Source organism: Chamaea fasciata, unplaced genomic scaffold, assembly GCF_029207755.1.
Source record: "Chamaea fasciata isolate MVZ Bird 193981 ecotype frontalis unplaced genomic scaffold, bChaFas1.0.hap1 SCAF_15, whole genome shotgun sequence".
NCBI classification, from domain to species: Eukaryota; Metazoa; Chordata; class Aves; order Passeriformes; family Sylviidae; genus Chamaea; species Chamaea fasciata.
The window spans coordinates 16,094,745-16,122,358 of NW_027094100.1; the positions used below are offsets into that span (position 1 = coordinate 16,094,745).

A 27,614-nucleotide genomic window follows, 5' to 3' on the forward strand; every position below is an offset into this window, starting at 1 on the left:
AACAGCCCAGCGCAGCCGAGCTTAGAGCAGCCCAGCGCAGCCGATTTCGACCCAGCCCAGCGCAGGGCAGCTCACCCGAGCCCAGCCCACGGCAGAACAGCCGGGCACAGGATACAGCGGCTGCGGCGGCGAGCACTGCCCCGTGTCACGCGCTACCGTGAAACACCGGCTCCGTTAGGCATCGCGAGCGGAATCGGACAGAGAGGGAAGGCACCCGCCCCGCACTTCGCCGCTTTCCGCGGGGACCTCCGACAGACCGACACCGGCCGCCGCCGCCGCGCCATGGCGATCGCAAGGCAAGTGCTTTGTCTCTCTGCTTTCCTCTCGCTGCCGCTCGCTGGCGCCGAGCCCATCCGCTACTCCATAGCCGAGGAGGCGGAGAGCGGCTCCGTGGTAGGCAAGCTGGCGGAGGACGCGGGGCTGACGCCGGCGGAGCTCTCGGCTCGCCGCGCCCGCCTGGTGTCGGAGGACGGCCGGCAGCATTTTCGCTTAGAGCGCGACTCCGGCCGGCTCGTGGTGGCGGGGAGGCTGGACCGGGAGGAGCTGTGCGGCCAGGCGAGCACCTGCATGCTCCCCTTGGAGCTGCTGCTCGCCAACCCCCTGCAGTTCTTTCGGGTCGAGGTGGCTTTGGACGATATCAATGACCATTCGCCAGTTTTCCCCGAGGAACGAGTAATTTTTGACATCCCGGAAACGAGCGAACCAGGCTCTCGTTTCCCACTGGAGGCGGCTCAGGATCTCGATATTGGCAGCAACAGCATCCAGGTGTACAGCATCTTTCCTGAGAATGAGCACTTTAGTGTCTCCTACGGAATTCGGGATGAGGATGACCCATATCTTGAACTGGTCTTGGAAAAGGCACTAGACAGAGAGGAGCAGGCAGAGATGAGTTTCAGTGTTATTGCTGTAGATGAGGGCTCTCCTCCCAGAAGTGGCACTACGCAAGTCCAAATTGTCATTCTAGATGCAAATGACAATGCTCCTGTATTCACCCAAGAACGTTACATTGGAAAGGTTTTGGAGAACATGCCAGAAGGCTCTGTGGTTCTGACTGTGCTGGCAACTGATCAGGATGCAGGAGTTAATGGGGACATTTCGTATCAGCTCAGCCAAGCAGTGGGACAGAGTGACTCAGCATTTGTGATTGATCCCATATCTGGTGAAATTAAACTCACAAAATCTCTGGATTTTGAGAATTCAGTGCGTCATGAATTTCGTGTAAAAGCCAGGGATGGTGGGGGGCTTTCAGCAATCTGCAAGGTATTGGTGGAAGTATTGGATGTGAATGACAATGCCCCAGAGCTGGTGGTGAGTTCCTTCAGCAGTCCCCTCCCCGAGAACACAGTGCCCGGCACAGTGGTTGCCCTGTTTTCGGTCAGGGACCGGGATTCTGGTGCCAACGGGCAGATCTCGTGTGCCCTTGAGGATCAGCTCTTCTTCTCCCTGCGGCCGGCCTATAAGAATTACTATGAGCTGGTGACGGTGAGCGCGCTGGACCGCGAGGAGACGGCTCAGCACATCCTGAGTGTGACAGCAGCAGATGCGGGGTCGCCTCCTCTCACAAGCACGCAGACCTTCACGGTGGACATCTCAGATGTCAATGACAACGCGCCCGTCTTCAACCAGACCTCCTACACCATGTATGTGCGTGAGAACAACGTGCCCACAGTGTTTGTTGGAGCCGTCAGTGCTGCAGATGCTGACGTGGGGCTCAATGCCAAGGTGACCTATTCGCTGGCCCCAGTGCAAGCGGCAGAGCGGCCCTGGTGCTCCTGCATCTCGGTGAACTCTGAGAACGGACACGTCTTTGTGCTGCGGCCCCTGGACTACGAGCGCTTGAGGCAGACGGAGGTGACGGTCAGTGCCTCTGACGCGGGCTCTCCTCCCCTCAGAGCCAACGTCACCGTGCGCCTGGTGGTGCTGGACGAGAATGACAATGCCCCGCTCGTGCTGTACCCAGGCCAGGACGGCAGCCCAGCGTCCAGTGAGCTGGTGCCCGTGTCGGCTGAGGCGGGCTACCTCATCACCAAAGTGGTGGCCGTCGATGCCGACTCGGGCCAGAACTCCTGGCTCTCCTACCACCTGCTGAGGGCCACCGAGCCCGGGCTGTTTACGGTGGGTGTCCAAAGCGGGGAGGTGCGTCTGAGGAGGCCGGTGACAGACAGAGACACCGTGAAGCAGAAGCTGGTTGTCCTGGTCAGAGACAATGGCAAGCCCCCACTGTCAGCCACCGCAGCTCTGAGCGCACTCCTGCTCAAGGACTTCTCCGACGTGCGCCTCCCACACAGCAGCCCGGCCACAGAGGATCAGGGTGACTCCCTGACAACCTATTTAATCATTTCCTTGGTCTTTGTCTCGCTCCTCTTCCTCGTCTCCACGGCGGCCTTTGTGGCTCGCAAGGTGTGCAAGAGAAAGGAGCTGGAGGCCGGCCATGTGCTTTATGGTGCCGACAACTTGCAGAGCGGCCTGGCCGATGCAGCCACTGCAGGGACCCTGCCCCGCGCCTACTGCTACGAGATCAGCCTCACTACGGGCTCGGGCAACAGCGAGTTCAAATTCCTCAGGCCCATCCTCCCCAGCCTGCCACCAGAGCACTGTGCCACGGGCCAGGAGCCTGATGAGGGACAGGATTTCCCCTGTGTCCCTGCCAGCACAGAGGACATGGCAGCCGACAATGGTGGGACTCTGTCTGCAGGACAATTCAATGGTCTTTCCTTTAACTAGCTGAGTTCTGCACAGTCAGAGGCCTCATGGCTCCTGGTAGAAAGGGATCTAGGCTGTAGCCTTTGGCAATCTTTCCTCCAGAGTAAATCTGTATTTGCAATTGGTTTAACTAGCTTCCTGCAATTTTTTTTTCAGAATAAATATCTGCCACTCCAAAAAACGTTGAAGGAAATCAAGAAGCCAAAGTTCAATCATTTGATTAGTAGTGGGTTTCAGCTCTGTTTCTGCCATTTCCAACAGGCTTTAAATATGTGGCTACCACTCACAGGAATACTCTTTTTTCTTTTGTTGTCTAAACAGCCACAGCATTTTTTTATTCTGAGATTTAAGACAATGTCAATGTTGGTCAAGCAAATCATATCCTCACAGAAATGGAAAAAAGTTTTTTTGCTCACTCTGGAAAGCAAGTGAGTCATTAGTACTGAGTCATTATGTCATTTTAGCACTAGGCCCTTTCTTCCCTGGATTCTGGATGTCTCTCTGAGACGTGAGCTCTGTTTTCTTTGCTTTCTTGTCACTGTTTGTCTCTGCAGACACTGAATATCTGCAGATGCTTCCATAGTGCTGCCTCGTGAAGCAGGGACTTGGTCTTGCCCAGCCATTGCAACAGAGGCTCAGGAGGAAAGGAGGACATTTTCCAGCTCAGCAGGAAAGGAGGAAATTTTCACCCTTTTGGAAGAGCACTCTTGGCTTCCTTATCTAGCTCAGAGTAGAGAAGCAAAATGCACACAAAAATCTTCCTCTGGAATATAAGAAGAATTTGGGTGTTCTGTCACGTCAGGGTTGCTCTGGAAGTACAGCAGCACAAACAGTGTTAGGGTAGACTGTAACTGAACACAGGTGTAGAAACTTGTTCATTGCCATTATGTGCATTGAAGGAAAACTCCACAAATAATAAAAGATAATATTTGGAACTTAGAGTCAAGAAGAACTTAAAAACTATGCTGAGTTTGATCTTCCCATTCTTGTTCCTGAAACCCAAGGCACCTTGATGGGACTGGAAAATTGTGTCTGCATGATTTTCTGTGTTTGTGTTAGAGCATTTGGATTCCCATGTTCACCATTTCTCCTTCTACACTCTTAAATGTACTGAGCATTGTACTAAACCCGTTCCTCTAGAGAACGACTGCCACCCCATCTATAATAACTGGTTGTTGGAATGATGTCTATGAAGCATTAAATACTCAAGAAGCCTCCCTTACACTGTGTTGTGCAGAAGTTGTAGAGTTTAACATTGTAAATTGGTAAAAGTCTGATTTTAGAAACTGAAAAAATAAGTTAGGCTGAAATAAAGAGAACACCCTGACTGCTTTTGTGGAGAGAGAATTCCTTGTAGAGACGTTCTTTCTGGGAAAGCTCCTTCAAGGCTTTTCAAAATTCTCCGAGAATTTTTCTCAAATTGTGCCTTGACTGAAGTAACGTGTGGTGGGTACTGTTTCTGAGATAGGAGATGCAGCCAATGGAGTGCTCATTGGCATGGCTGTTCCGTCACCATCGCACTAACCCTGCTCGGTTTCTCCTGTTGAGTGGTGAGGCTATGTAATTCTGGGCCGAATCTTCGCTTTTAAACCGCCTGGGAAAATCCGCATTGCGTTCCTGCCCGCTGTGTCTGGAAAGCTTTGGAATCGCGGCCGGGGCGAGCGGCAGGGCGGGCGAGCGGCGGCGGGGGGTGCAGTCCCAGCGCGCACCGCTGGGTGGTGCCCTCGGCCAAGGCGGCGCCGAGCGGCTGCGGCAGCGGAGGCGGCTGAGCCGGACCAGCCCAGCGCAGCCCAGCTGAGAACAGCCCGGCGCAGCCGAGCTTAGAGCAGCCCAGCGCAGCCGAGCTTAGAGCAGCCCAGCGCAGCCGAGTTCGACCCAGCCCAGCTTAGCGCAGAGCAGTCCAGCCGAACGCAGCCCGGAACAGCGCAGATCATTCCGGTGGAGGTGGCAGCGGCTGCGGCGGCGAGCGCTGCCCCGTGTCACCCGCTGCCGGGGCACCCCGGCTGCGTTAGGGACCGCCGGCGGAACCGAACACACCGAGGAACGCCGCCCTCGCCGCGCACTTGGCCGCTTTCCGCGGGGAATCGCCCGGCACATCCGCCACACCGACACACTCCGCCGCCGCCGCGCCATGGCGATCGCAAGGCAAGTGCTTTGTCTCTCTGCTTTCCTCTCGCTGCCGCTCGCTGGCGCCGAGCCCATCCGCTACTCCATAGCCGAGGAGGCGGAGAGCGGCTCCGTGGTAGGCAAGCTGGCGGAGGACGCGGGGCTGACGCCGGCGGAGCTCTCGGCTCGCCGCGCCCGCCTGGTGTCGGAGGACGGCCGGCAGCATTTTCGCTTAGAGCGCGACTCCGGCCGGCTCGTGGTGGCGGGGAGGCTGGACCGGGAGGAGCTGTGCGGCCAGGCGGGCACCTGCATGCTCCCCTTGGAGCTGCTGCTCGCCAACCCCCTGCAGTTCTTTCGGGTCGAGGTGACTTTGGACGATATCAATGACCATTCGCCAGTTTTCCGAGAAGATGAAGTCAGTTTTAGAATCCCAGAAACCAGCGACCCGGGGTCTCGTTTCCCACTGGAGGTGGCTCAGGATCTCGATATTGGCAGCAACAGCATCCAGGCATACAGCATCTTTCCTGAGAATGAGTATTTTAGTGTCTCCTATGGAAGTCGGGGTGAGGATGACACATATCTTGAACTGGTCTTGGAAAAGGCACTAGACAGAGAGGAGCAGGCAGAAATGAATTTCAGTGTTATTGCTGAAGATGAGGGCTCTCCTCCCAGAAGTGGCACTACGCAAGTCAAAATTGTCATTCTAGATATAAATGACAATGCTCCAATATTCACACAAGAGCGTTACATTGTAAAGGTATTGGAGAACATGCCAGAAGGCTCTGTGGTTCTGACTGTGCTGGCAACTGATCAGGACGCAGGAGTTAATGGGGACATTACCTATCAACTCAGTGAAGCAGTGAGACAGAGTGACTCAGCATTTGTGGTGGATCCCATAACTGGTGAAATTAAACTCACAAGACCTCTGGACTTTGAGGATTCAGTGCGTCATGAACTCCGTGTGAGAGCAACAGATGGAGGGGGTCTTTCAACAATCTGCAAGGTGTTGGTGGAGGTGGTGGATGTGAATGACAATGCCCCAGAGCTGGTGGTCAGTTCCTTCAGCAGTCCCCTCCCCGAGAACACAGTGCCCGGCACAGTGGTTGCCCTGTTTTCGGTCAGGGACCGGGATTCTGGTGCCAACGGGCAGATCTCGTGTGCCCTCGAGGATCAGCTCTTCTTCTCCCTGCGGCCAGCCTATAAGAATTACTATGAGCTGGTGACGGTGAGCGCGCTGGACCGCGAGGAGACGGCTCAGCACATCCTGACTGTGACAGCAGCAGATGCGGGGTCGCCTCCTCTCACAAGCACGCAGACCTTCACGGTGGACATCTCGGACGTCAATGACAACGCGCCCGTGTTCAACCAGACCTCCTACACCATGTATGTGCGTGAGAACAACGTGCCCACAGTGTTTGTTGGAGCCGTCAGTGCTGCAGATGCTGACGTGGGGCTCAATGCCAAGGTGACCTATTCGCTGGCCCCAGTGCAAGCGGCAGAGCGGCCCTGGTGCTCCTGCATCTCGGTGAACTCTGAGAACGGACACGTCTTTGTGCTGCGGCCCCTGGACTACGAGCGCTTGAGGCAGACGGAGGTGACGGTCAGTGCCTCTGACGCGGGCTCTCCTCCCCTCAGAGCCAACGTCACCGTGCGCCTGGTGGTGCTGGACGAGAATGACAATGCCCCGCTCGTGCTGTACCCAGGCCAGGACGGCAGCCCAGCGTCCAGTGAGCTGGTGCCCGTGTCGGCTGAGGCGGGCTACCTCATCACCAAAGTGGTGGCCGTCGATGCCGACTCGGGCCAGAACTCCTGGCTCTCCTACCACCTGCTGAGGGCCACCGAGCCCGGGCTGTTTACGGTGGGTGTCCAAAGCGGGGAGGTGCGTCTGAGGAGGCCGGTGACAGACAGAGACACCGTGAAGCAGAAGCTGGTTGTCCTGGTCAGAGACAACGGCAAGCCCCCACTGTCAGCCACCGCAGCTCTGAGCGCACTCCTGCTCAAGGACTTCTCCGACGTGCGCCTCCCACACAGCAGCCCAGCCACAGAGGATCAGGGTGACTCCCTGACAACCTATTTAATCATTTCCTTGGTCTTTGTCTCACTCCTCTTCCTCGTCTCCACGGCGGCCTTTGTGGCTCGCAAGGTGTGCAAGAGAAAGGAGCTGGAGGCCGGCCATGTGCTTTATGGTGCCGACAACTTGCAGAGCGGCCTGGCCGATGCAGCTGCTGCAGGGACCCTGCCCCGCGCCTACTGCTACGAGATCAGCCTCACTACGGGCTCGGGCAACAGCGAGTTCAAATTCCTCAGGCCCATCCTCCCCAGCCTGCCACCAGAGCACTGTGCCACGGGCCAGGAGCCTGATGAGGGACAGGATTTCCCCTGTGTCCCTGCCAGCACAGAGGACATGGCAGCCGACAATGGTGGGACTCTGTCTGCAGGACAGTTCAATGGTCTTTCCTTTAACTAGCTGGGGTCAGCACAGGCAGAGGCTTCAATGTTCATGGTAGAATGGGATCCATGCTGCAGTGTCCAGTAATTGTTCCTCCAGAAAAAATTTATATTTCCAATTGACATACCCAATTTTTTCTACATTCTAAATCTGAATAGCAGTTGTGAGCTTCTCAAAAAAAAAAAAAAAAAAAAAAAGAAAAAAAAAAAAGTATGGCTTTCACTCTCACTCCAACAGTAATATACTTCAGCTTTCTTGTCGTCATTTTTGATTGCCTTTAAAAAGAGGATTAGCACTCCAGCCATGATTATTTCTCCCTTCTTTTCAGACCAGTCCATGAACCTCTTGTTAATTGCTATAACTCAATGGCACAATTGACTAGACAAATGTCACACTTTCTGAAATGGCATAGTGCTCGTGTCCCACTTTGTAGTTGCAAGGTAGTTCTGAATACGCATGATGTTCTATTAGGATGCGGCTTTTTCTTCCTGGGGTTTAGGATGTCTCTGTGTGAGATGAGTGGGCTCTGTGTGTTACACTTTCTTCTCAGTATGTCTGTACAGCCATTGTGCATCTGCAGATGCTTCACTACTTCTGCCCAATGAAACAGTGAATTTGTCCCATCCAGCCATTGCAACGCTGGCAATTCCAGCTCTGCAGAGTAGAAGGCTATTTTGACCCTATGAGTACAGGGGTGCCCTCTTCTTCAAGGCAGAGATGAGCAAAAAAATATATTTTTAAAAATTGCTTTGGCCTATGTGTGGGTTTGTTGTTATCTCCCCCTCAGATTGGCTTGGAAGTACAGCACAAGGAGATCCATTTAGGGTAGGCTGTAACAGTAGAGAATCATGAATACCTATTCATTGTCTTTATGTGCATGGAAGCACCACATGTCCGTCAACGAGAATTTTCTGAAGTTAGAATCAAGAAGAACATGAAAACAGGACTTTGAGTTTTGTTTCCTCATTCTTGTTTCTCAATTCAGTGGCCTCTTCTTGGGACTATAAAGCTGTCCCTACTGGATTATCTCCATTTGTGTTAAAGCATTTGCATTCTCATTTCTGGCGTTTCTCTTTTTACCCTCTGAAGTGTACTGAGCATTATTTTGCCTGTTCCTCTGGAGAAGGATTGCTACCCCATCTATAATAACTGATTGTTGGAATGATTTCTCTGGTGCGTGGAATACTCAAAAGGATTCCCTCACGCTGTATTGTGCTGATGTTATACAGTTTAACGTTGTGAACTGGTATGCCCATGAGTCTAAGAACTGAAAAAAATATGTAGAACTGAAATAAAGAGAAGACCCAAATTCCTTTTGAATAAGCCGAGACAGTTGCATAGACGTCCTTTCTGGGAAAGACCTGTGAAACCTTTATAAAATTCTGAGAGTCTTTTTCTCTATTTGTACCCTTATTAAAGCAATATGGGGTGGGTACAGCTCCTTAGCGTGGAGATGCAGCCAATAGAGTGCTTATCCATTGGCATGCCTGTGCTGTCACCATCACATTATCCCTGCTCGGTTTGTACTGCTGAGGGATGAGGCTCTGTCCCTCTGACCTGATCCTCCGCTTTAGGCTGCCCTGGAAATGCGGCGTTCCGTTCCTGCCCGCGGTGTCTGGAAAGCTTTGGAATCGCGGCCGGGGCGAGCGGCAGCGCGGGCTGCGGGCGGCGGCGGGTGCAGTCCCAGCGCGCACCGCTGGGTGGTGCCCTCGGCCAAGGCGGCGCCGAGCGGCTGCGGCAGCGGAGGCGGCTGAGCCCGGACCAGCCCAGCCCAGCCCAGCTGAGAACAGCCCAGCGCAGCCGAGCTTAGAGCAGCCCAGCCCGGCCCTTAGAGTTCGACCAAGCCGAGCGCAAGGCAGCACAGCCGATCCCAGCCCGAACCAGCTTATACCAGCCCAGCTCAGCCGGTCGCAGGTTACACCTACTCAGTGTCACCCGCTGCCGGGACACTCCGGCTGCGTTCGGCGCCGCCGGGAGGAATCTCAAACAGAGGGAAGGGTCCCGCCGCGCACTTGGCCGCTTTCCGCGGGGAATCGCCCGGCACATCCGCCACACCGACACCGGCCGCCGCCGCCGCGCCATGGCGATCGCAAGGCAAGTGCTTTGTCTGTCTGCTTTCCTCTCGCTGCCGCTCGCTGGCGCCGAGCCCATCCGCTACTCCATAGCCGAGGAGGCGGAGAGCGGCTCCGTGGTAGGCAAGCTGGCGGAGGACGCGGGGCTGACGCCGGCGGAGCTCTCGGCTCGCCGCGCCCGCCTGGTGTCGGAGGACGGCCGGCAGCATTTTCGCTTAGAGCGCGACTCCGGCCGGCTCGTGGTGGCGGGGAGGCTGGACCGGGAGGAGCTGTGCGGCCAGGCGGGCACCTGCATGCTCCCCTTGGAGCTGCTGCTCGCCAACCCCCTGCAGTTCTTTAGGGTCGAGGTGACTTTGGACGATATCAATGACCATTCGCCAGTTTTCCCCGAGGAACGAGTCACTTTTAAGATTCCGGAAACGAGTGACTCGGGTTCGTGTTTCCCCCTGGAGGTGGCTCGGGACCCCGATATTGGCAGCAACAGCATTCAGGCGTACAGCATCTCACCCGAGAACGACTATTTTACTGTCTCCTATGGGACTCGGCTTACAGGCAAGAAGTATCTTGAACTGACCTTGGAAAAGGCACTAGACAGAGAGGAGCAGGCAGAGATGAGTTTCAGTGTTATTGCTGTAGATGGAGGCTCTCCTCCCAGAAGTGGGACCACTAAAATAGATGTTGTTATTCTAGATGTAAACGACAATGCTCCCATCTTCACACAGGAGGTGTATGTCGGAAAGATTCTGGAAAACATGCCAGAAGGCTCTGTAGTTCTGACTGTGTTGGCTACTGATCAGGATGCAGGAGTTAATGGGGACATTTCCTATCAACTCAGACAAGCATCGGGACAGAGTGACTCAGCATTTATCATTGATCCCATATCTGGTGAAATTAAACTCACAAAACCTCTGGACTTTGAGGAAGCAGACACTCACGAGCTCAGTGTGAGGGCCACAGATGGAGGGGGTCTTTCAACAATCTGCAAGGTGTTGGTGGAGGTGGTGGATGTGAATGACAATGCTCCAGAGCTGGTGGTGAGTTCCTTCAGCAGTCCCCTCCCCGAGAACACAGTGCCCGGCACAGTGGTTGCCCTGTTTTCGGTCAGGGACCGGGATTCTGGTGCCAACGGGCAGATCTCGTGTGCCCTCGAGGATCAGCTCTTCTTCTCCCTGCGGCCAGCCTATAAGAATTACTATGAGCTGGTGACGGTGAGCGCGCTGGACCGCGAGGAGACGGCTCAGCACATCCTGAGTGTGACAGCAGCAGATGCGGGGTCGCCTCCTCTCACAAGCACGCAGACCTTCACGGTGGACATCTCGGATGTCAATGACAACGCGCCCGTCTTCAACCAGACCTCCTACACCATGTATGTGCGTGAGAACAACGTGCCCACAGTGTTTGTTGGAGCCGTCAGTGCTGCAGATGCTGACGTGGGGCTCAATGCCAAGGTGACCTATTCGCTGGCCCCAGTGCAAGCGGCAGAGCGGCCCTGGTGCTCCTGCATCTCGGTGAACTCTGAGAACGGACACGTCTTTGTGCTGCGGCCCCTGGACTACGAGCGCTTGAGGCAGACGGAGGTGACGGTCAGTGCCTCTGACGCGGGCTCTCCTCCCCTCAGAGCCAACGTCACCGTGCGCCTGGTGGTGCTGGACGAGAATGACAATGCCCCGCTCGTGCTGTACCCAGGCCAGGACGGCAGCCCAGCGTCCAGTGAGCTGGTGCCCGTGTCGGCTGAGGCGGGCTACCTCATCACCAAAGTGGTGGCCGTCGATGCCGACTCGGGCCAGAACTCCTGGCTCTCCTACCACCTGCTGAGGGCCACCGAGCCCGGGCTGTTTACGGTGGGTGTCCAAAGCGGGGAGGTGCGTCTGAGGAGGCCGGTGACAGACAGAGACACCGTGAAGCAGAAGCTGGTTGTCCTGGTCAGAGACAACGGCAAGCCCCCACTGTCAGCCACCGCAGCTCTGAGCGCACTCCTGCTCAAGGACTTCTCCGACGTGCGCCTCCCACACAGCAGCCCGGCCACAGAGGATCAGGGTGACTCCCTGACAACCTATTTAATCATTTCCTTGGTCTTTGTCTCGCTCCTCTTCCTCGTCTCCACGGCGGCCTTTGTGGCTCGCAAGGTGTGCAAGAGAAAGGAGCTGGAGGCCGGCCATGTGCTTTATGGTGCCGACAACTTGCAGAGCGGCCTGGCCGATGCAGCTGCTGCAGGGACCCTGCCCCGCGCCTACTGCTACGAGATCAGCCTCACGACGGGCTCAGGCAACAGCGAGTTCAAATTCCTCAGGCCCATCCTCCCCAGCCTGCCACCAGAGCACTGTGCCACAGGCCAGGAGCCTGATGAGGGACACGATTTCCCCTGTGTCCCTGTCAGCACAGAGGACATGGCCCCAGACAATGGTGGGACTCTGTCTGCAGGACAGTTCAATGGTCTTTCCTTTAACTAGCTGAGTTCTGCACAGACAGAGGCCTCATGGCTCCTGGTAGAAAGGGATCTAGGCTGTAGCCTTTGGCAATCTTTCCTCCAGAGTAAATCTGTATTTGCAATTGGTTTAACTAGTTTCCTTCAAATTTTTTTCTGAATAAATATGTGCCACTCCAAAAAAACGTTGAAGGAAATCAAAGAAGCCAAAGTTCAATCATTTAATTAGTAATGGGTTTCCGCTCTGTTTCTGCCATTTCCAACAGGCTTTAAATATGTGGCTACCACTCACAGGAATACTCTTTTTTCTTTTGTTGTCTAAACAGCCACAGCATTTTTTTATTCTGAGATTTAAGACAATGTCAATGTTGGTCAAGCAAATCATATCCTCACAGAAATGGAAAAAAGTTTTTTTTGCCAGCTCTGGAAAGCAAGGAAGTCATTAGTACTGAGTCATAATATCATTTGAGCACTAGGCCCTTTCTTCCCTGGATTCTGGATGTCTCTCTGAGACGTGAGCTCTGTTTGCTTTGCTTTCTTGTCACTGTTTGTCTCTGCAGACACTGAATATCTGCAGATGCTTCCATAGTAGTGCCTTGTGAAGCAGGGACTTGGTCTTGCCCAGCTATTGCAACAGAGGCTCAGCAGGAAAGGAGGACATTTTCCAGCTCAGCAGGAAAGGAGGAAATTTTCACCCTTTTGGAAGATCACTCTTGGCTTCCTTATCTAGCTCAGAGTAGAGCAGCAAAATGCACACAAAAATCTTCCTCTGGAATATAAGAAGGATTTGGGTGTTCTGTCACCTCAGGGTTGCTCTGGAAATACAGCAGCACAAACAGTGTTAGGGTAGACTGTAACTGAACACAGTTGTGGAATCATGTTCATTGCCATTATGTGCATTGAAGGAAAACTCCACAAATATTAAAAGATAATATTTGGAACTTAGAGTCAAGAAGAACTTTAAAACTATGCTGAGTTTGATCTTCCCATTCTTGTTCCTGAAACCCAAGGCACCTTGATGGGGCTGGAAAATTGTGTCTGCATGATTTTCTGTGTTTGTGTTAGAGCATTTGTATTCCCATGGTCACCCTTTCTCCTTCTACACTCTTAAATGTACTGAGCATTTTACTTAACCCGTTCCTCTAGAGAAGGACTGCCACCCCATCTATAATAACTGGTTGTTGGAATGATGTCTGTGAAGCATTAAATACTCGAGAAGCCTCCCTTACACTGTGTTGTGCAGAAGTTGTAGAGTTTAACATTGTAAATTGGTAAAAGTCTGATTTTAGAAACTGAAAAAATAAGTTAGGCTGAAATAAAGAGAACACCCTGACTGCTTTTGTGGAGAGAGAATTCTTTGTAGAGACGTTCTTTCTGGGAAAGCTCCTTCAAGGCTTTTCAAAATTCTCCGAGAATTTTTCTCAAATTGTACCTTGACAGAAGCAACGTGTGTTAGGTACTTTTTCCGAGTTAGGAGATGCAGCCAATGGAGTATTCATTGGCATGCCTGTTCCGTCACCACCGCACTACTCCTGCTCAGTTTCTCCTGTTGAGTGCTGAGGCTCTGTCATTCTGAGCTGAACCTTCGCTTTTAAACCGCCTTGGAAAATCCGCGTTGCGTTGCGTTGCTGCCCCCGAGTACCTGGAAAGCTTTCGATTCGCGGCCGGGGCGAGCGGCAGGGCGGGCTGCGGGCGGCGGCGGGTGCAGTCCCAGCGCGCACCGCTGGGTGGTGCCCTCGGCCAAGGCGGCGCGGAGCGGCTGCGGCAGCGGAGGCGGCTGAGCCCGGACCAGCCCAGCCCAGCTCAGCTGAGAACAGCCCAGCGCAGAGCAACTCAACCGAGCGCAGCCCAGCACAGCCGAGCCCAGCCCGGGACTGCCCACAAAAAGCCAAGCTTAGCCGGGCGGAGGTGGCAGCGGCCGCGGCGGCGAGCGCTGCCCCGTGTCATCCGCTGCCGGGATACCCCGGCTGCCTTCAGGACCGCCGGCCGAATCTGACACACCGAGGAAAGGCACCCTCGCCGCGCTTGGCCGCTTTCCGCGGGGAATCGCCCGGCACATCCGCCACACCGACACCGGCCGCCGCCGCCGCGCCATGGCGATCGCAAGGCAAGTGCTTTGTCTCTCTGCTTTCCTCTCGCTGCCGCTCGCTGGCGCCGAGCCCATCCGCTACTCCATAGCCGAGGAGGCGGAGAGCGGCTCCGTGGTAGGCAAGCTGGCGGAGGACGCGGGGCTGACGCCGGCGGAGCTCTCGGCTCGCCGCGCCCGCCTGGTGTCGGAGGACGGCCGGCAGCATTTTCGCTTAGAGCGCGACTGCGGCCGGCTCGTGGTGGCGGGGAGGCTGGACCGGGAGGAGCTGTGCGGCCAGGCGAGCACCTGCATGCTCCCCTTGGAGCTGCTGCTCGCCAACCCCCTGCAGTTCTTTCGGGTCGAGATGACTTTGGACGATATCAATGACCATTCGCCCGTCTTCCCCGAGGAACGAGTAATTTTTGACATCCCGGAAACGAGCGAACCAGGCTCTCGTTTCCCACTGGAGGTGGTTCAGGACCTCGATATTGGCAGCAACAGCATCCAGGCATACAGCATCTTTCCTGAGAGTGAGTACTTTAGTGTCTCCTACGGCATTCGGGATGAGGATGACCCATATCTTGAACTGGTCTTGGAAAAGGCACTAGACAGAGAGGAGCAGGCAGAGATGAGTTTCAGTGTTATTGCTGAAGATGAGGGCGCTCCTCCCAGAAGTGGCACTACGCAAGTCCAAATTGTCATTCTAGATATAAATGACAATGCTCCAATATTCACACAAGAGCGTTACATTGGAAAGGTTTTGGAGAACATGCCAGAAGGCTCTGTGGTTCTGACTGTGCTGGCAACTGATCAGGATGCAGGAGTTAATGGGGACATTTCGTATCAGCTCAGCCAAGCAGTGGGACAGAGTGACTCAGCATTTGTGATTGATCCCATATCTGGTGAAATTAAACTCACAAAATCTCTGGATTTTGAGAATTCAGTGCGTCATGAATTCCGTGTAAAAGCCAGGGATGGTGGGGGGCTTTCAGCAATCTGCAAGGTGTTTGTGGAGGTGGTGGATGTGAATGACAATGCTCCAGAGCTGGTGGTGAGTTCCTTCAGCAGTCCCCTCCCCGAGAACACAGTGCCCGGCACAGTGGTTGCCCTGTTTTCGGTCAGGGACCGGGATTCTGGTGCCAACGGGCAGATCTCGTGTGCCCTCGAGGATCAGCTCTTCTTCTCCCTGCGGCCGGCCTATAAGAATTACTATGAGCTGGTGACGGTGAGCGCGCTGGACCGCGAGGAGACGGCTCAGCACATCCTGACTGTGACAGCAGCAGATGCGGGGTCGCCTCCTCTCACAAGCACGCAGACCTTCACGGTGGACATCTCGGACGTCAATGACAACGCGCCCGTCTTCAACCAGACCTCCTACACCATGTATGTGCGTGAGAACAACGTGCCCACAGTGTTTGTTGGAGCCGTCAGTGCTGCAGATGCTGACGTGGGGCTCAATGCCAAGGTGACCTATTCGCTGGCCCCAGTGCAAGCGGCAGAGCACTTGGTGCCCTGGTGCTCCTGCATCTCGGTGAACTCTGAGAACGGACACGTCTTTGTGCTGCGGCCCCTGGACTACGAGCGCTTGAGGCAGACGGAGGTGACGGTCAGTGCCTCTGACGCGGGCTCTCCTCCCCTCAGAGCCATTGTCACCGTGCGCCTGGTGGTGCTGGATGAGAATGACAGTGCCCCGCTCGTGCTGTACCCAGGCCAGGACGGCAGCCCAGCGTCCAGTGAGCTGGTGCCCGTGTCGGCTGAGGCGGGCTACCTCATCACCAAAGTGGTGGCCGTCGATGCCGACTCGGGCCAGAACTCCTGGCTCTCCTACCACCTGCTGAGGGCCACCGAGCCCGGGCTGTTTACGGTGGGTGTCCAAAGCGGGGAGGTGCGTCTGAGGAGGCCGGTGACAGACAGAGACACCGTGAAGCAGAAGCTGGTTGTCCTGGTCAGAGACAACGGCAAGCCCCCACTGTCAGCCACCGCAGCTCTGAGCGCACTCCTGCTCAAGGACTTCTCCGACGTGCGCCTCCCACACAGCAGCCCGGCCACAGAGGATCAGGGTGACTCCCTGACAACCTATTTAATCATTTCCTTGGTCTTTGTCTCGCTCCTCTTCCTCGTCTCCACGGCGGCCTTTGTGGCTCGCAAGGTGTGCAAGAGAAAGGAGCTGGAGGCCGGCCATGTGCTTTATGGTGCCGACAACTTGCAGAGCGGCCTGGCCGATGCAGCTGCTGCAGGGACCCTGCCCCGCGCCTACTGCTACGAGATCAGCCTCACTACGGGCTCGGGCAACAGCGAGTTCAAATTCCTCAGGCCCATCCTCCCCAGCCTGCCACCAGAGCACTGTGCCACGGGCCAGGAGCCTGATGAGGGACACGATTTCCCCTGTGTCCCTGTCAGCACAGAGGACATGGCCCCAGACAATGGTGGGACTCTGTCTGCAGAACAGTTCAATGGTCTTTCCTTTAACTAGCTGAGTTCTGCACAGACAGAGGCCTCATGGCTCCAGGTAGAAAGGGATCTAGGCTGTAGCCTTTGGCAATCTTTCCTCCAGAGTAAATCTGTATTTGCAATTGGTTTAACTAGCTTCCTGCAAATTTTTTTTCAGAAGAAATATCTGCCACTCCAAAAAACATGGAAGGAAATCAAAGAAACCTAAGTTCAATCATTTAATTAGTAATGCGTTTCAGCTCTGTTTCTGCCATTTCCAACAGTCTTTAATTATGTTGCTAGCACTCACAGGAATGCTCCTTTTTCTCTTGTTGTCTGAAAAGGCAGAGCATTTTTTATTCTGAACTTTAAGGCAATGTCAGTGTTGGCCATGCAAATCATATCCTGACAGAAATGCAAAAAGGTTTTTTTGCCCACTCTGGAAAGCAAGGAAGTCATTCGTACTTAGTCACAATATCACGTGAGCATTAGGCCCTTTCTTCCCTGGGTTCTGAATGTCTCTCTCTGAGATGTGAGGTCTGTGTGCTTTGCTTTCTTGTCACTGTTTGTCCATGGTGGCACTGAATATCTGCAGATGATTCCATAGTGGTGCCTGGTGAAGTGGGGTGTTGCTCCCACCCAGCCATTGAAACACAGGCAACGCCAGCTCTGCAGGGAAGGAGGTGATTTTGACCCTTTTGGAAGAGCAGTCTCAGCTTCCTTATCTAGGTCAGAGTACAGCAGCAAAATGAATACCAAAATCTTCCTCAGGAATATAAGAAGGATTTGGGTATTCTGTCACCTCAGGATTGCTCTGGAAATACAGCAGCACAAGCAGGGTAGACTGTAACTGAACACAGTTGTAGAAACATGATCAGTGCCATTATGTGCATTGAAGGAAAACTACATAAATATTAAAAGAGAGTTATTGGAACTTAGAGTCAAGAAGAACTTGAAAAGTATGCTGAGTTTGATCTTTCCATTCTTGTTCCTGAAACCCAAGGCTTCTTGTTGTGACTGGAAAACTGTGCCTGCATGATTTTCTGTGTTTGTGTTGGAACATTTACATTCCCATTTCTGCCCTTTCTCCTTCTGCCCTTTGAAACATACTGAGCTTTGTACTGAGCTCATTCCAGTAGAGAATGACTGCCACCCCATCTATGATAACTGGTTGTTCGAATGATGTCTGTGAAGCATGAAATCCTCAGAAAGCCTTCCTCACACCGTTTTGTGCTGGTATTGTACAGGTGAACGTTGTAAATTGTTAAAAGTCTGATTTTAGAAACTGAAAAAATATGTTAGACTGAAATAAAGAGAACACCCTGACTGCTTTTGTGGAGACAGAACCCTTTGTAGAGACGTTCTTTCTGGGGAAGTTCCTTCAAGGCTTTTCAAAATTCTCCGAGAATTTTTCTCAAATTGTGCCTTGACAGAAGCAACGTGTGTTAGGTACTTTTTCCGAGTTAGGAGATGCAGCCAATGGAGTATTCATTGGCATGCCTGTTCCGTCACCACCGCACTACCCCTGCTCGGTTTCACCTACTGAGTGCTGAGGCTCTGTCATTCTGGGCTGAACCTTCGCTTTTAAGCTGCCTGGGAAAATCCGCGTTCCGTTCCGTCCCGCGGGTGTCTGGAAAACTTTGGAATCGCGGCCGGGGCGAGCGGCAGCGCGGGCTGCGGGCGGCGGCGGGTGCAGTCCCAGCGCGCACCGCTGGGTGGTGCCCTCGGCCAAGGCGGCGCCGAGCGGCTGCGGCAGCGGAGGCGGCTGAGCCCGGACCAGCCCAGCCCAGCCCAGCTGAGAACAGCCCAGCGCAGCCGAGCTTAGAGCAGCCCAGCGCAGCCGAGCTTAGAGCAGCCCAGCGCAGCCGAGTTCGACCCAGCCCAGCCTAGCGCAGAGGAGTCCAGCCGAACGCAGCCCGGAACAGCGCAGATCATTCCGGTGGAGGTGACAGCGGCTGCGGCGGCGAGCGCTGCCCCGTGTCACCCGCTGCCGGGACACCCCGGCTGCTTTCGGGACCGCCGGCGAAACCGAACACACCGAGGAACGCCGCCCACGCCGCGCTTGGCCGCTTTCCGCGGGGAATCGCCCGGCACATCCGCCACAACGACACCGGCCGCAGCCGCCGCGCCATGGCGATCGCAAGGCAAGTGCTTTGTCTGTCTGCTTTCCTCTCGCTGCCGCTCGCTGGCGCCGAGCCCATCCGCTACTCCGTAGCCGAGGAGGCGGAGAGCGGCTCCGTGGTAGGCAAGCTGGCGGAGGACGCGGGGCTGACGCCGGCGGAGCTCTCGGCTCGCCGCGCCCGCCTGGTGTCGGAGGACGGCCGGCAGCATTTTCGCTTAGAGCGCGACTGCGGCCGGCTCGTGGTGGCGGGGAGGCTGGACCGGGAGGAGCTGTGCGGCCAGGCGGGCACCTGCATGCTCCCCTTGGAGCTGCTGCTCGCCAACCCCCTGCAGTTCTTTCGGGTCGAGGTGACTTTGGACGATATCAATGACCATTCGCCAGTTTTCCCCGAGGAACGAGTCACTTTTAAGATTCCGGAAACGAGTGACTCGGGTTCGTGTTTCCCCCTGGAGGTGGCTCGGGACCCCGATATTGGCAGCAACAGCATTCAGGCGTACAGCATCTCACCCGAGAACGACTATTTTACTGTCTCCTATGGGACTCGGCTTACAGGCAAGAAGTATCTTGAACTGACCTTGGAAAAGGCACTAGACAGAGAGGAGCAGGCAGAGATGAGTTTCAGTGTTATTGCTGTAGATGGAGGCTCTCCTCCCAGAAGTGGGACCACTAAAATCGATGTTGTCATTTTAGATGCCAATGACAATGCTCCCATCTTCACACAGGAGGTGTATGTCGGAAAGATTCTGGAAAACATGCCAGAAGGCTCTGTAGTTCTGACTGTGTTGGCAACTGATCAGGATGAAGGAGTAAATGGGGACATTACCTACCAACTCAGACAAGCATCAGGACAGAGTGACTCAGCATTTGTGATTAATCCCATGACTGGACAAATTAAACTCACAAAACCTCTGGACTTTGAGGAAGCAGACACTCACGAGCTCAGTGTGAGGGCCACAGATGGTGGGGGCCTCTCAACAATTTGCAAGGTATTGGTGGAGGTGGTGGATGTGAATGACAATGCCCCAGAGCTGGTGGTCAGTTCCTTCAGCAGTCCCCTCCCCGAGAACACAGTGCCCGGCACAGTGGTTGCCCTGTTTTCGGTCAGGGACCGGGATTCTGGTGCCAACGGGCAGATCTCGTGTGCCCTCGAGGATCAGCTCTTCTTCTCCCTGCGGCCAGCCTATAAGAATTACTATGAGCTGGTGACGGTGAGCGCGCTGGACCGCGAGGAGACGGCTCAGCACATCCTGACTGTGACAGCAGCAGATGCAGGGTCGCCTCCTCTCACAAGCACGCAGACCTTCACGGTGGACATCTCGGACGTCAATGACAACGCGCCCGTGTTCAACCAGACCTCCTACACCATGTATGTGCGTGAGAACAACGTGCCCACAGTGTTTGTTGGAGCCGTCAGTGCTGCAGATGCTGACGTGGGGCTCAATGCCAAGGTGACCTATTCGCTGGCCCCAGTGCAAGCGGCAGAGCGGCCCTGGTGCTCCTGCATCTCGGTGAACTCTGAGAACGGACACGTCTTTGTGCTGCGGCCCCTGGACTACGAGCGCTTGAGGCAGACGGAGGTGACGGTCAGTGCCTCTGACGCGGGCTCTCCTCCCCTCAGAGCCAACGTCACCGTGCGCCTGGTGGTGCTGGATGAGAATGACAATGCCCCGCTCGTGCTGTACCCAGGCCAGGACGGCAGCCCAGCGTCCAGTGAGCTGGTGCCCGTGTCGGCTGAGGCGGGCTACCTCATCACCAAAGTGGTGGCCGTCGATGCCGACTCGGGCCAGAACTCCTGGCTCTCCTACCACCTGCTGAGGGCCACCGAGCCCGGGCTGTTTACGGTGGGTGTCCAAAGCGGGGAGGTGCGTCTGAGGAGGCCGGTGACAGACAGAGACACCGTGAAGCAGAAGCTGGTTGTCCTGGTCAGAGACAACGGCAAGCCCCCACTGTCAGCCACCGCAGCTCTGAGCGCACTCCTGCTCAAGGACTTCTCTGACGTGCGCCTCCCGCTCAGCAGCCCAGCCACAGAGGATCAGGGTGACTCCCTGACAACCTATTTAATCATTTCCTTGGTCTTTGTCTCACTCCTCTTCCTCATCTCCACGGCGGCCTTTGTGGCTCGCAAGGTGTGCAGGAGAAAGGAGCTGGAGTCCGGCCATGTGCTTTATGGTGCCGACAACTTGCAGAGTGGTCTGGCCGATGCAGCCGCTGCAGGGACCCTGCCCCGCGCCTACTGCTACGAGATCAGCCTCACGACGGGCTCGGGCAACAGCGAGTTCAAATTCCTCAGGCCCATCCTCCCCAGCCTGCCACCAGAGCACTGTGCCACGGGCCAGGAGCCTGATGAGGGACAGGATTTCCCCTGTGTCCCTGTCAGCACAGAGGACATGGCCCCAGACCATGGTGGGACTCTGTCTGCAGGACAGTTCAATGGTCTTTCCTTTAGTTAGCTGTGATCTGCACAGACTTCATGGTTCATTGTAGGAAGGGATCTAGGCTGTAACCTAAGTCAGTGGTTCCTCCAGAGTAAATCTGTATTTCCAATTGGCATAACCAACTTTGCCAAACTTCTAAATTAGAATAAAAGTTGTCAGCTTCTCCAAAAACAGAAAGAAGAAAATAAAACGAAGTCCGGCTCTTACTTCTGCAGTAAGGTATTTCTGCTCTCTTATGGTCATTTCTGATAGGCTTTAAGAAGGGCGTTAGAGATCCATCTCTGTGTCTCTCTTGGTGTTAGACCAGACCATGAGCTTCCTATTAATTGCTGTAACACAGTGGCAAAATTGAGTAGACAAATGTCACACATGCTGAAATGTCCCAAAGCCCCTTTTCCCAGCTCAGAAAAGCAAGGTACTTCTGAATATTGTGTCATGATGTTCTGTTGGCCTAGGGTTTTCCTTCCTGGGGTTTTTGAAGGCTCTGTCTGAGATGTGTGGCCTATCTGTGTTTTTCTTTTTCTCATTATGTCTGTCCAGAGTACTTCTGCATCAGCAGATGCTTCACTACTTCTGCCCAATGAAACAGGGAGTTGCTCCCATCCAGCCGTTGCAATGCCGGCAATTCCAGCTCTGCAGCGTAAAAGGCTATTTTGACCCTATGAGTACAGGCATGTCATCTTCTTCAAGGCAGAGAGGAGCAGTAAAATGCACAACAAAGTCTTCCATTGTCCTATGTGAGGGGTTTTTGCTCTGTCCCCCTCCAAATGTTATGGAATAAAGCGGCCGCAGACGTGTCAGGGTTGTCTGTTACTGTAGAGAGTCATGAAAACTTATTCCTTGTCTTTGTGTGCATGAAGAGGCCACATGTCCATCAAACAGAATTTTCTGAAATTAGAGTCAAGAAGAAGATGAGAACCGGACTTTGAGTTTTGTTTCCTCATTCTTGTTTCTGAATTCATTGGCTTTTTGATGGGACGAGAGCTGTCCGTAAAGGATTATCTCTGTCTGTGTAAGAGCATTTGCCTTCCCATTTCTGCCGTTTCTCTTTCTATCCTCTGAACTGTACTGAATATTGTTTTACCTGTTCCTCTGGAGAAGGACTCCCACCTCATCTATAACAGCTGATTGTATGAATGATGTCTGGGATGTATGGAATATCCTGAAAGACTCCCTCACGCTGTATTGTGCTGAAGTTGTACAGATGAACATTGTGAACTGGTATGCCTATGAGTCTAAGAACTGAAAAAAATATGTGGAACTGAAAGAAAGAGAAGATCCTAATTCCTTTTGAGGACAGAGAAATCTTTGTAGAGACATTCTTCCTAGGAAAGCCCTCTGAAGCCTTTTTAAATTCCTGAGAGTCTTTTTTTTCAATCTGTCCTCTTATTAAAGCAATGTCGACTGGGTACAGTTCCTGAGCATGGAGAAGCAGCCAATAGAGTGCTTGTTCATTAGCCGGCCTGTGCTGTCACCATCGCACTACCCCTGCTCGGTTTCACCTACTGAGTGCTGAGGCTCTGTCATTCTGGGAAAAGCCTCCGCTCTCAACTGCCCCGGGAAAAGCCGCATTGCGTTCCGTCCCGCGGGTGTCTGGAAAACTTTGGAATCGCGGCCGGGGCGAGCGGCAGCGCGGGCTGCGGGCGGCGGCGGGTGCAGTCCCAGCGCGCACCGCTGGGTGGTGCCCTCGGCCAAGGCGGCGCCGAGCGGCTGCGGCAGCGGAGGCGGCTGAGCCCGGACCAGCCCAGCCCAGCCCAGCTGAGAACAGCCCGGCGCAGCCGAGCTTAGAGCAGCCCAGCGCAGCCGAGCTTAGAGCAGCCCAGCGCAGCCGAGTTCGACCCCGCCCAGCGAAGAGCAGCCTAGCCGATCCCAGACCGAAACAGCTTAGATCAGCCCAGCTAATTCGGGGGGAGGTGGCAGCGGCTGCGGCGGCGATCTCTACCCCGTGTCATCCGCTGCCGGGACACCCCGGCTTCGTTTCTGACCACGGGCCAGAATCGCCCACAGCGAGGGAAGGGTCCCGTCGCGCACTTGGCCGCTTTCTGCGAGAAATCGCCCGGCACATCCGCCACAACGACACCGGCCGCAGCCGCCGCGCCATGGCGATCGCAAGGCAAGTGCTTTGTCTCTCTGCTTTCCTCTCGCTGCCGCTCGCCGGCGCCGAGCCCATCCGCTACTCCGTAGCCGAGGAGGCGGAGAGCGGCTCCGTGGTAGGCAAGCTGGCGGAGGACGCGGGGCTGACGCCGGCGGAGCTCTCGGCTCGCCGCGCCCGCCTGGTGTCGGAGGACGGCCGGCAGCATTTTCGCTTAGAGCGCGACTCCGGCCGGCTCGTGGTGGCGGGGAGGCTGGACCGGGAGGAGCTGTGCGGCCAGGCGGGCACCTGCATGCTCCCCTTGGAGCTGCTGCTCGCCAACCCCCTGCAGTTCTTTCGGGTCGAGGTGATTTTGTACGATGTCAATGACCATTCACCCGTCTTCCCCGAGGAACGAGTCGCTTTTGACGTTACAGAAAAGAGCGACCCGGGCTCTCGTTTCCCACTGGAGGTAGCTCAGGACCTCGATATAGGCAGTAACACTGTCCAGACATACAGCATCGCTCCCAAAAACGAATACTTTAGTATCTCCTATGGAAGTCGGCGTAATAGTGACAAATATGTTGAACTTGTTTTAGAAAAGCCATTAGATAGAGAGGAGCAAGACGACATGCGTTTTGGTGTTATTGCTGTGGATGGTGGCTCTCCTCCCAGAAGTGGAACTGTTGAGATCTCTATTACCATTCTAGACGTAAATGACAATGCTCCCATCTTCTTGCAAGAGCGTTATATTGGGAAGGTTTTGGAGAATATGCCAGAAAGCTCTGTAGTTCTGACTGTGTTGGCTACTGATCAGGATGCAGGAGTTAATGGGGACATTACCTACCAACTCAGCCAAGCAGTGGGACAGAGTGACTCAGCATTTGTGATTGATCCCATAACTGGTGAAATTAAACTCACAAAACCGCTGGACTTCGAGGAAGCAGACACTCATGAACTCAGTGTGAGGGCCAGAGATGGTGGAGGCCTCTCAGCAATCTGCAAAGTGTTAGTGGAGGTGGTGGATGTGAATGACAATGCTCCAGAGCTGGTGGTGAGTTCCTTCAGCAGTCCCCTGCCCGAGAACACAGTGCCCGGCACAGTGGTTGCCCTGTTTTCGGTCAGGGACCGGGATTCTGGTGCCAACGGGCAGATCTCGTGTGCCCTCGAGGATCAGCTCTTCTTCTCCCTGCGGCCAGCCTATAAGAATTACTATGAGCTGGTGACGGTGAGCGCGCTGGACCGCGAGGAGACGGCTCAGCACATCCTGACTGTGACAGCAGCAGATGCAGGGTCGCCTCCTCTCACAAGCACGCAGACCTTCACGGTGGACGTCTCGGATGTCAATGACAACGCGCCCGTCTTCAACCAGACCTCCTACACCATGTATGTGCGTGAGAACAACGTGCCCACAGTGTTTGTTGGAGCCGTCAGTGCTGCAGATGCTGACGTGGGGCTCAATGCCAAGGTGACCTATTCGCTGGCCCCAGTGCAAGCGGCAGAGCGGCCCTGGTGCTCCTGCATCTCGGTGAACTCTGAGAACGGACACGTCTTTGTGCTGCGGCCCCTGGACTACGAGCGCTTGAGGCAGACGGAGGTGACGGTCAGTGCCTCTGACGCGGGCTCTCCTCCCCTCAGAGCCAACGTCACCGTGCGCCTGGTGGTGCTGGATGAGAATGACAATGCCCCGCTCGTGCTGTACCCAGGCCAGGACGGCAGCCCAGCGTCCAGTGAGCTGGTGCCCGTGTCGGCTGAGGCGGGCTACCTCATCACCAAAGTGGTGGCCGTCGATGCCGACTCGGGCCAGAACTCCTGGCTCTCCTACCACCTGCTGAGGGCCACCGAGCCCGGGCTGTTTACGGTGGGTGTCCAAAGCGGGGAGGTGCGTCTGAGGAGGCCGGTGACAGACAGAGACACCGTGAAGCAGAAGCTGGTTGTCCTGGTCAGAGACAACGGCAAGCCCCCACTGTCAGCCACCGCAGCTCTGAGCGCACTCCTGCTCAAGGACTTCTCCGACGTGCGCCTCCCACACAGCAGCCCGGCCACAGAGGATCAGGGTGACTCCCTGACAACCTATTTAATCATCTCCTTGGTCTTTGTCTCACTCCTCTTCCTTGTCTCCACAGCGGCCTTTGTGGCTCACAAGGTGTGCAAGAGAAAGGAGCTGGAGTCCGGCCATGTGCTTTATGGTGCCGACAACTTGCAGAGCGGCCTGGCCGATGCAGCCGCTGCAGGGACCCTGCCCCGCGCCTACTGCTACGAGATCAGCCTCACGACGGGCTCGGGCAACAGCGAGTTCAAATTCCTCAGGCCCATCCTCCCCAGCCTGCCACCAGAGCACTGCGCCACAGGCCAGGAGCCTGATGAGGGACAGGATTTCCCCTGTGTCTCTGTCAGCACAGAGGACATGGCCCCAGACAATGGTGGGACTCTGTCTGCAGGACAGTTCAATGGTCTTTCCTTTAACTAACTCAGTTCTGCACAGACAGAGGCTTCAATGGTCATGGGAGAGGCGATCCAGGCTGCTGCATGTGGCAATGTTTCCTCCAGAGTAAATCTGTATTTCCAATTGGTATAACCAATTTCTTGTAATTTCTAAGTCAGAATACAAGTTGTCAGCTTCTCCAAGCACACAATTAAGAAAATAAAAGAACTCACACTGACACTGAGGCAATAGTATATTTCAGCTCTGTTATGGTCATATCTTATGTGCTTTAAGAAGGAGGTCAGCACCCCAGCTATGCTCTTGTCTCTCTTGTTGTCCAACAAGACAGTGGAGCTTTTCTTCTGTCCTGTGACACAAGGGCACAGTTAGGCAGCCTGATCTCCTTCATAAAAGGTACAAAACCCCTTTCCTGGCTCAGGAAAGCAAAGCTGTTGAGCATACAGTGTCACAATGTTGTTTGAGGACTGGGCTTTTTCTTCCTGGAGTTCTGGATGCCTCTGTCTGAATGTGTGGGCCATGTGTGCTTTGGTGTCCTACCAGTCAGTATAGACACTGTGTATCTGCATATGATTCACTAGTGCTGCCCAGTGAATGGTGGAGTTGCTCCTATCCAACCTTTGCAATGCAGACAATTGCAGTTTAGCTGGCAAGAAGAGTATTCTGGCCCTCTGAGTACAGTGGTCTCATCCTCTCAAGGGTGGAGAAGAGCAGTAAAATGTACAATAAAATATTCTTTTTGCCCTATAAAGCAGTGCTCAGTGTTATGTCTCATTGAAATACAGAAATATAACAGCACAAATGGTGTTTGGTTTACTATAACTGTACAAAGTTTTGAAAACATGTTCATTTCCTTTGGCTACACTTCATGAAAACTCCCTAAGTCCCTCAGAGAGCATTTTCTGGACGGTAGAAATCAAGATGAAATGGTAAAAAGAAGTTTGATGTTGGTCTTCTTATTGCTCCTACATACAGTGGTTTCTTGTCAGGAGTAGAAAGCTGTCCCCACATGATTTTCTCCATCTGTGTTACAGCATTTGCATTCCCATTTTTACCCTTTCTCCTGCTACTTTCTAAACTGAATTTGAGCATTGTCTTTAATTTTCTGCTTGAGAACTTCCACCCCATGTATGATAACTGATTACTTGAATGATGTCTGTGATGCACGGAATATTCAGAAAGCCTCATGCTGTGTTTTGTTGAAGTTAAAAGTTTGACATTGTAAACTTGAATACCCCTGAGTGTAAAACTGAAATAAAGAAAAGACCTGAATGCCCTGTGTGGAGACAGTCTTTGTATTTTCCTTTGGCCTAGGTAGTGGGTGAGTGGGCGCATTTCTCCAGTTTCAAGATGCAGCTGAAACAGCATTCAGGAAAATTGGGAGGACAATGGAATTGCTATCAGGCCTCTGTGGTTCTTTAGAGCACTGAACTTCTGTCTGGGATGGAGCCCAGAAATAGGCAGGTCAGGGGAAACTGGGCCCTTCCTCAAGAGAGGCCCTAGGTGTGCCCTGCCTCTGTAAAGCTGTGATGTAGGGGAGTTGCACTCTCAAACCTTCTGACAGCTGCATCTGCAGATGCCAATTATGAGGTGTTTGTAACACTTCAGGTATAGGAATTTTGACAAAGAGAGGAACAAAACCACGAAGTACTTCCCTTGGGAAGTATTTTTGGGAGTGCCTGGAGGTGGGAATTTGGTGAGTAAAAACTGCTACCAGGGAGAAGCTTTGGTGTCATGAAATGCAGAGGACTACATCACAACTACTTCCACAAGGTCCAGATGAAAAGGTAAGTCCTGGGTAGGGAAAGGTGTAATGATGCTGACCAGAAGACTGATGAACATCAAGGTTGAAGTGATCCGTAATCCACTTATCTGGGAAGACACAGGCCTCTGCTCTGCTGTGTTCTGCTCCACAAATACATTCGTGGAGGGTTAGATTCATCTCATTTCAACCAAGGAACCTGCAGGCAGGTTCTCCCTTGCCACTGGTGAGAAAGCCACCTGTGAACAAGAGGTCTGCATGCAAACCTCTTTTACTGGAACTCTAAAATTATTAATAAAACTCATTTACTGTATGAAAGTCCTGTAATGTCTTGACTGAGTGGAACAGGGGCACTCTCCCTTTCCTAGGACCAGGATCTGCTTGGCATTCTTTGTGTGGCTGAATTCCTTTGTGAAGTTACTTTTACTGAATGTTCTCCACATCTAAAGGAATGTAGGAGTACCTGTGCTAATCTCTTCCACTGGTGTGTGTTATAAAAGAGAGTTGGTATGTCTTTCTTATTAAGAT

At 54.0% G+C, this 27,614-nt stretch overlaps 4 protein-coding genes across 4 annotated transcripts; all 4 read left to right on the forward strand.

Annotated features, from left to right (window-relative positions):
• The first annotated feature begins 282 nt into the window (after positions 1 to 282).
• On the forward strand, positions 283 to 2,724 carry LOC136297518 (protocadherin beta-15-like). Its single transcript, XM_066197460.1, has one exon. It carries the CDS (start codon positions 283 to 285, stop codon positions 2,722 to 2,724), a length of 2,442 nt encoding a protein of 813 aa, XP_066053557.1.
• A 2,688-nt stretch (positions 2,725 to 5,412) lies between these two features.
• LOC136297519 (uncharacterized) lies at positions 5,413 to 17,587 on the forward strand. Its single transcript, XM_066197461.1, has 3 exons — positions 5,413 to 7,275; positions 9,188 to 11,733; positions 13,733 to 17,587. Exons 1-3 carry the CDS (start codon positions 5,438 to 5,440, stop codon positions 16,294 to 16,296), a joined length of 6,948 nt encoding a protein of 2,315 aa, XP_066053558.1. The 5' UTR covers positions 5,413 to 5,437; the 3' UTR covers positions 16,297 to 17,587.
• A 796-nt stretch (positions 17,588 to 18,383) lies between these two features.
• LOC136297520 (protocadherin beta-15-like) lies at positions 18,384 to 20,825 on the forward strand. The gene has a single exon (XM_066197462.1). The coding sequence runs from the start codon at positions 18,384 to 18,386 to the stop codon at positions 20,823 to 20,825; it is 2,442 nt and encodes an 813-aa protein (XP_066053559.1).
• A 2,084-nt stretch (positions 20,826 to 22,909) lies between these two features.
• On the forward strand, positions 22,910 to 26,597 carry LOC136297521 (protocadherin beta-15-like). The gene has a single exon (XM_066197464.1). It carries the CDS (start codon positions 22,910 to 22,912, stop codon positions 25,349 to 25,351), a length of 2,442 nt encoding a protein of 813 aa, XP_066053561.1. The 3' UTR covers positions 25,352 to 26,597.
• The last annotated feature ends 1,017 nt before the right edge of the window (positions 26,598 to 27,614 follow it).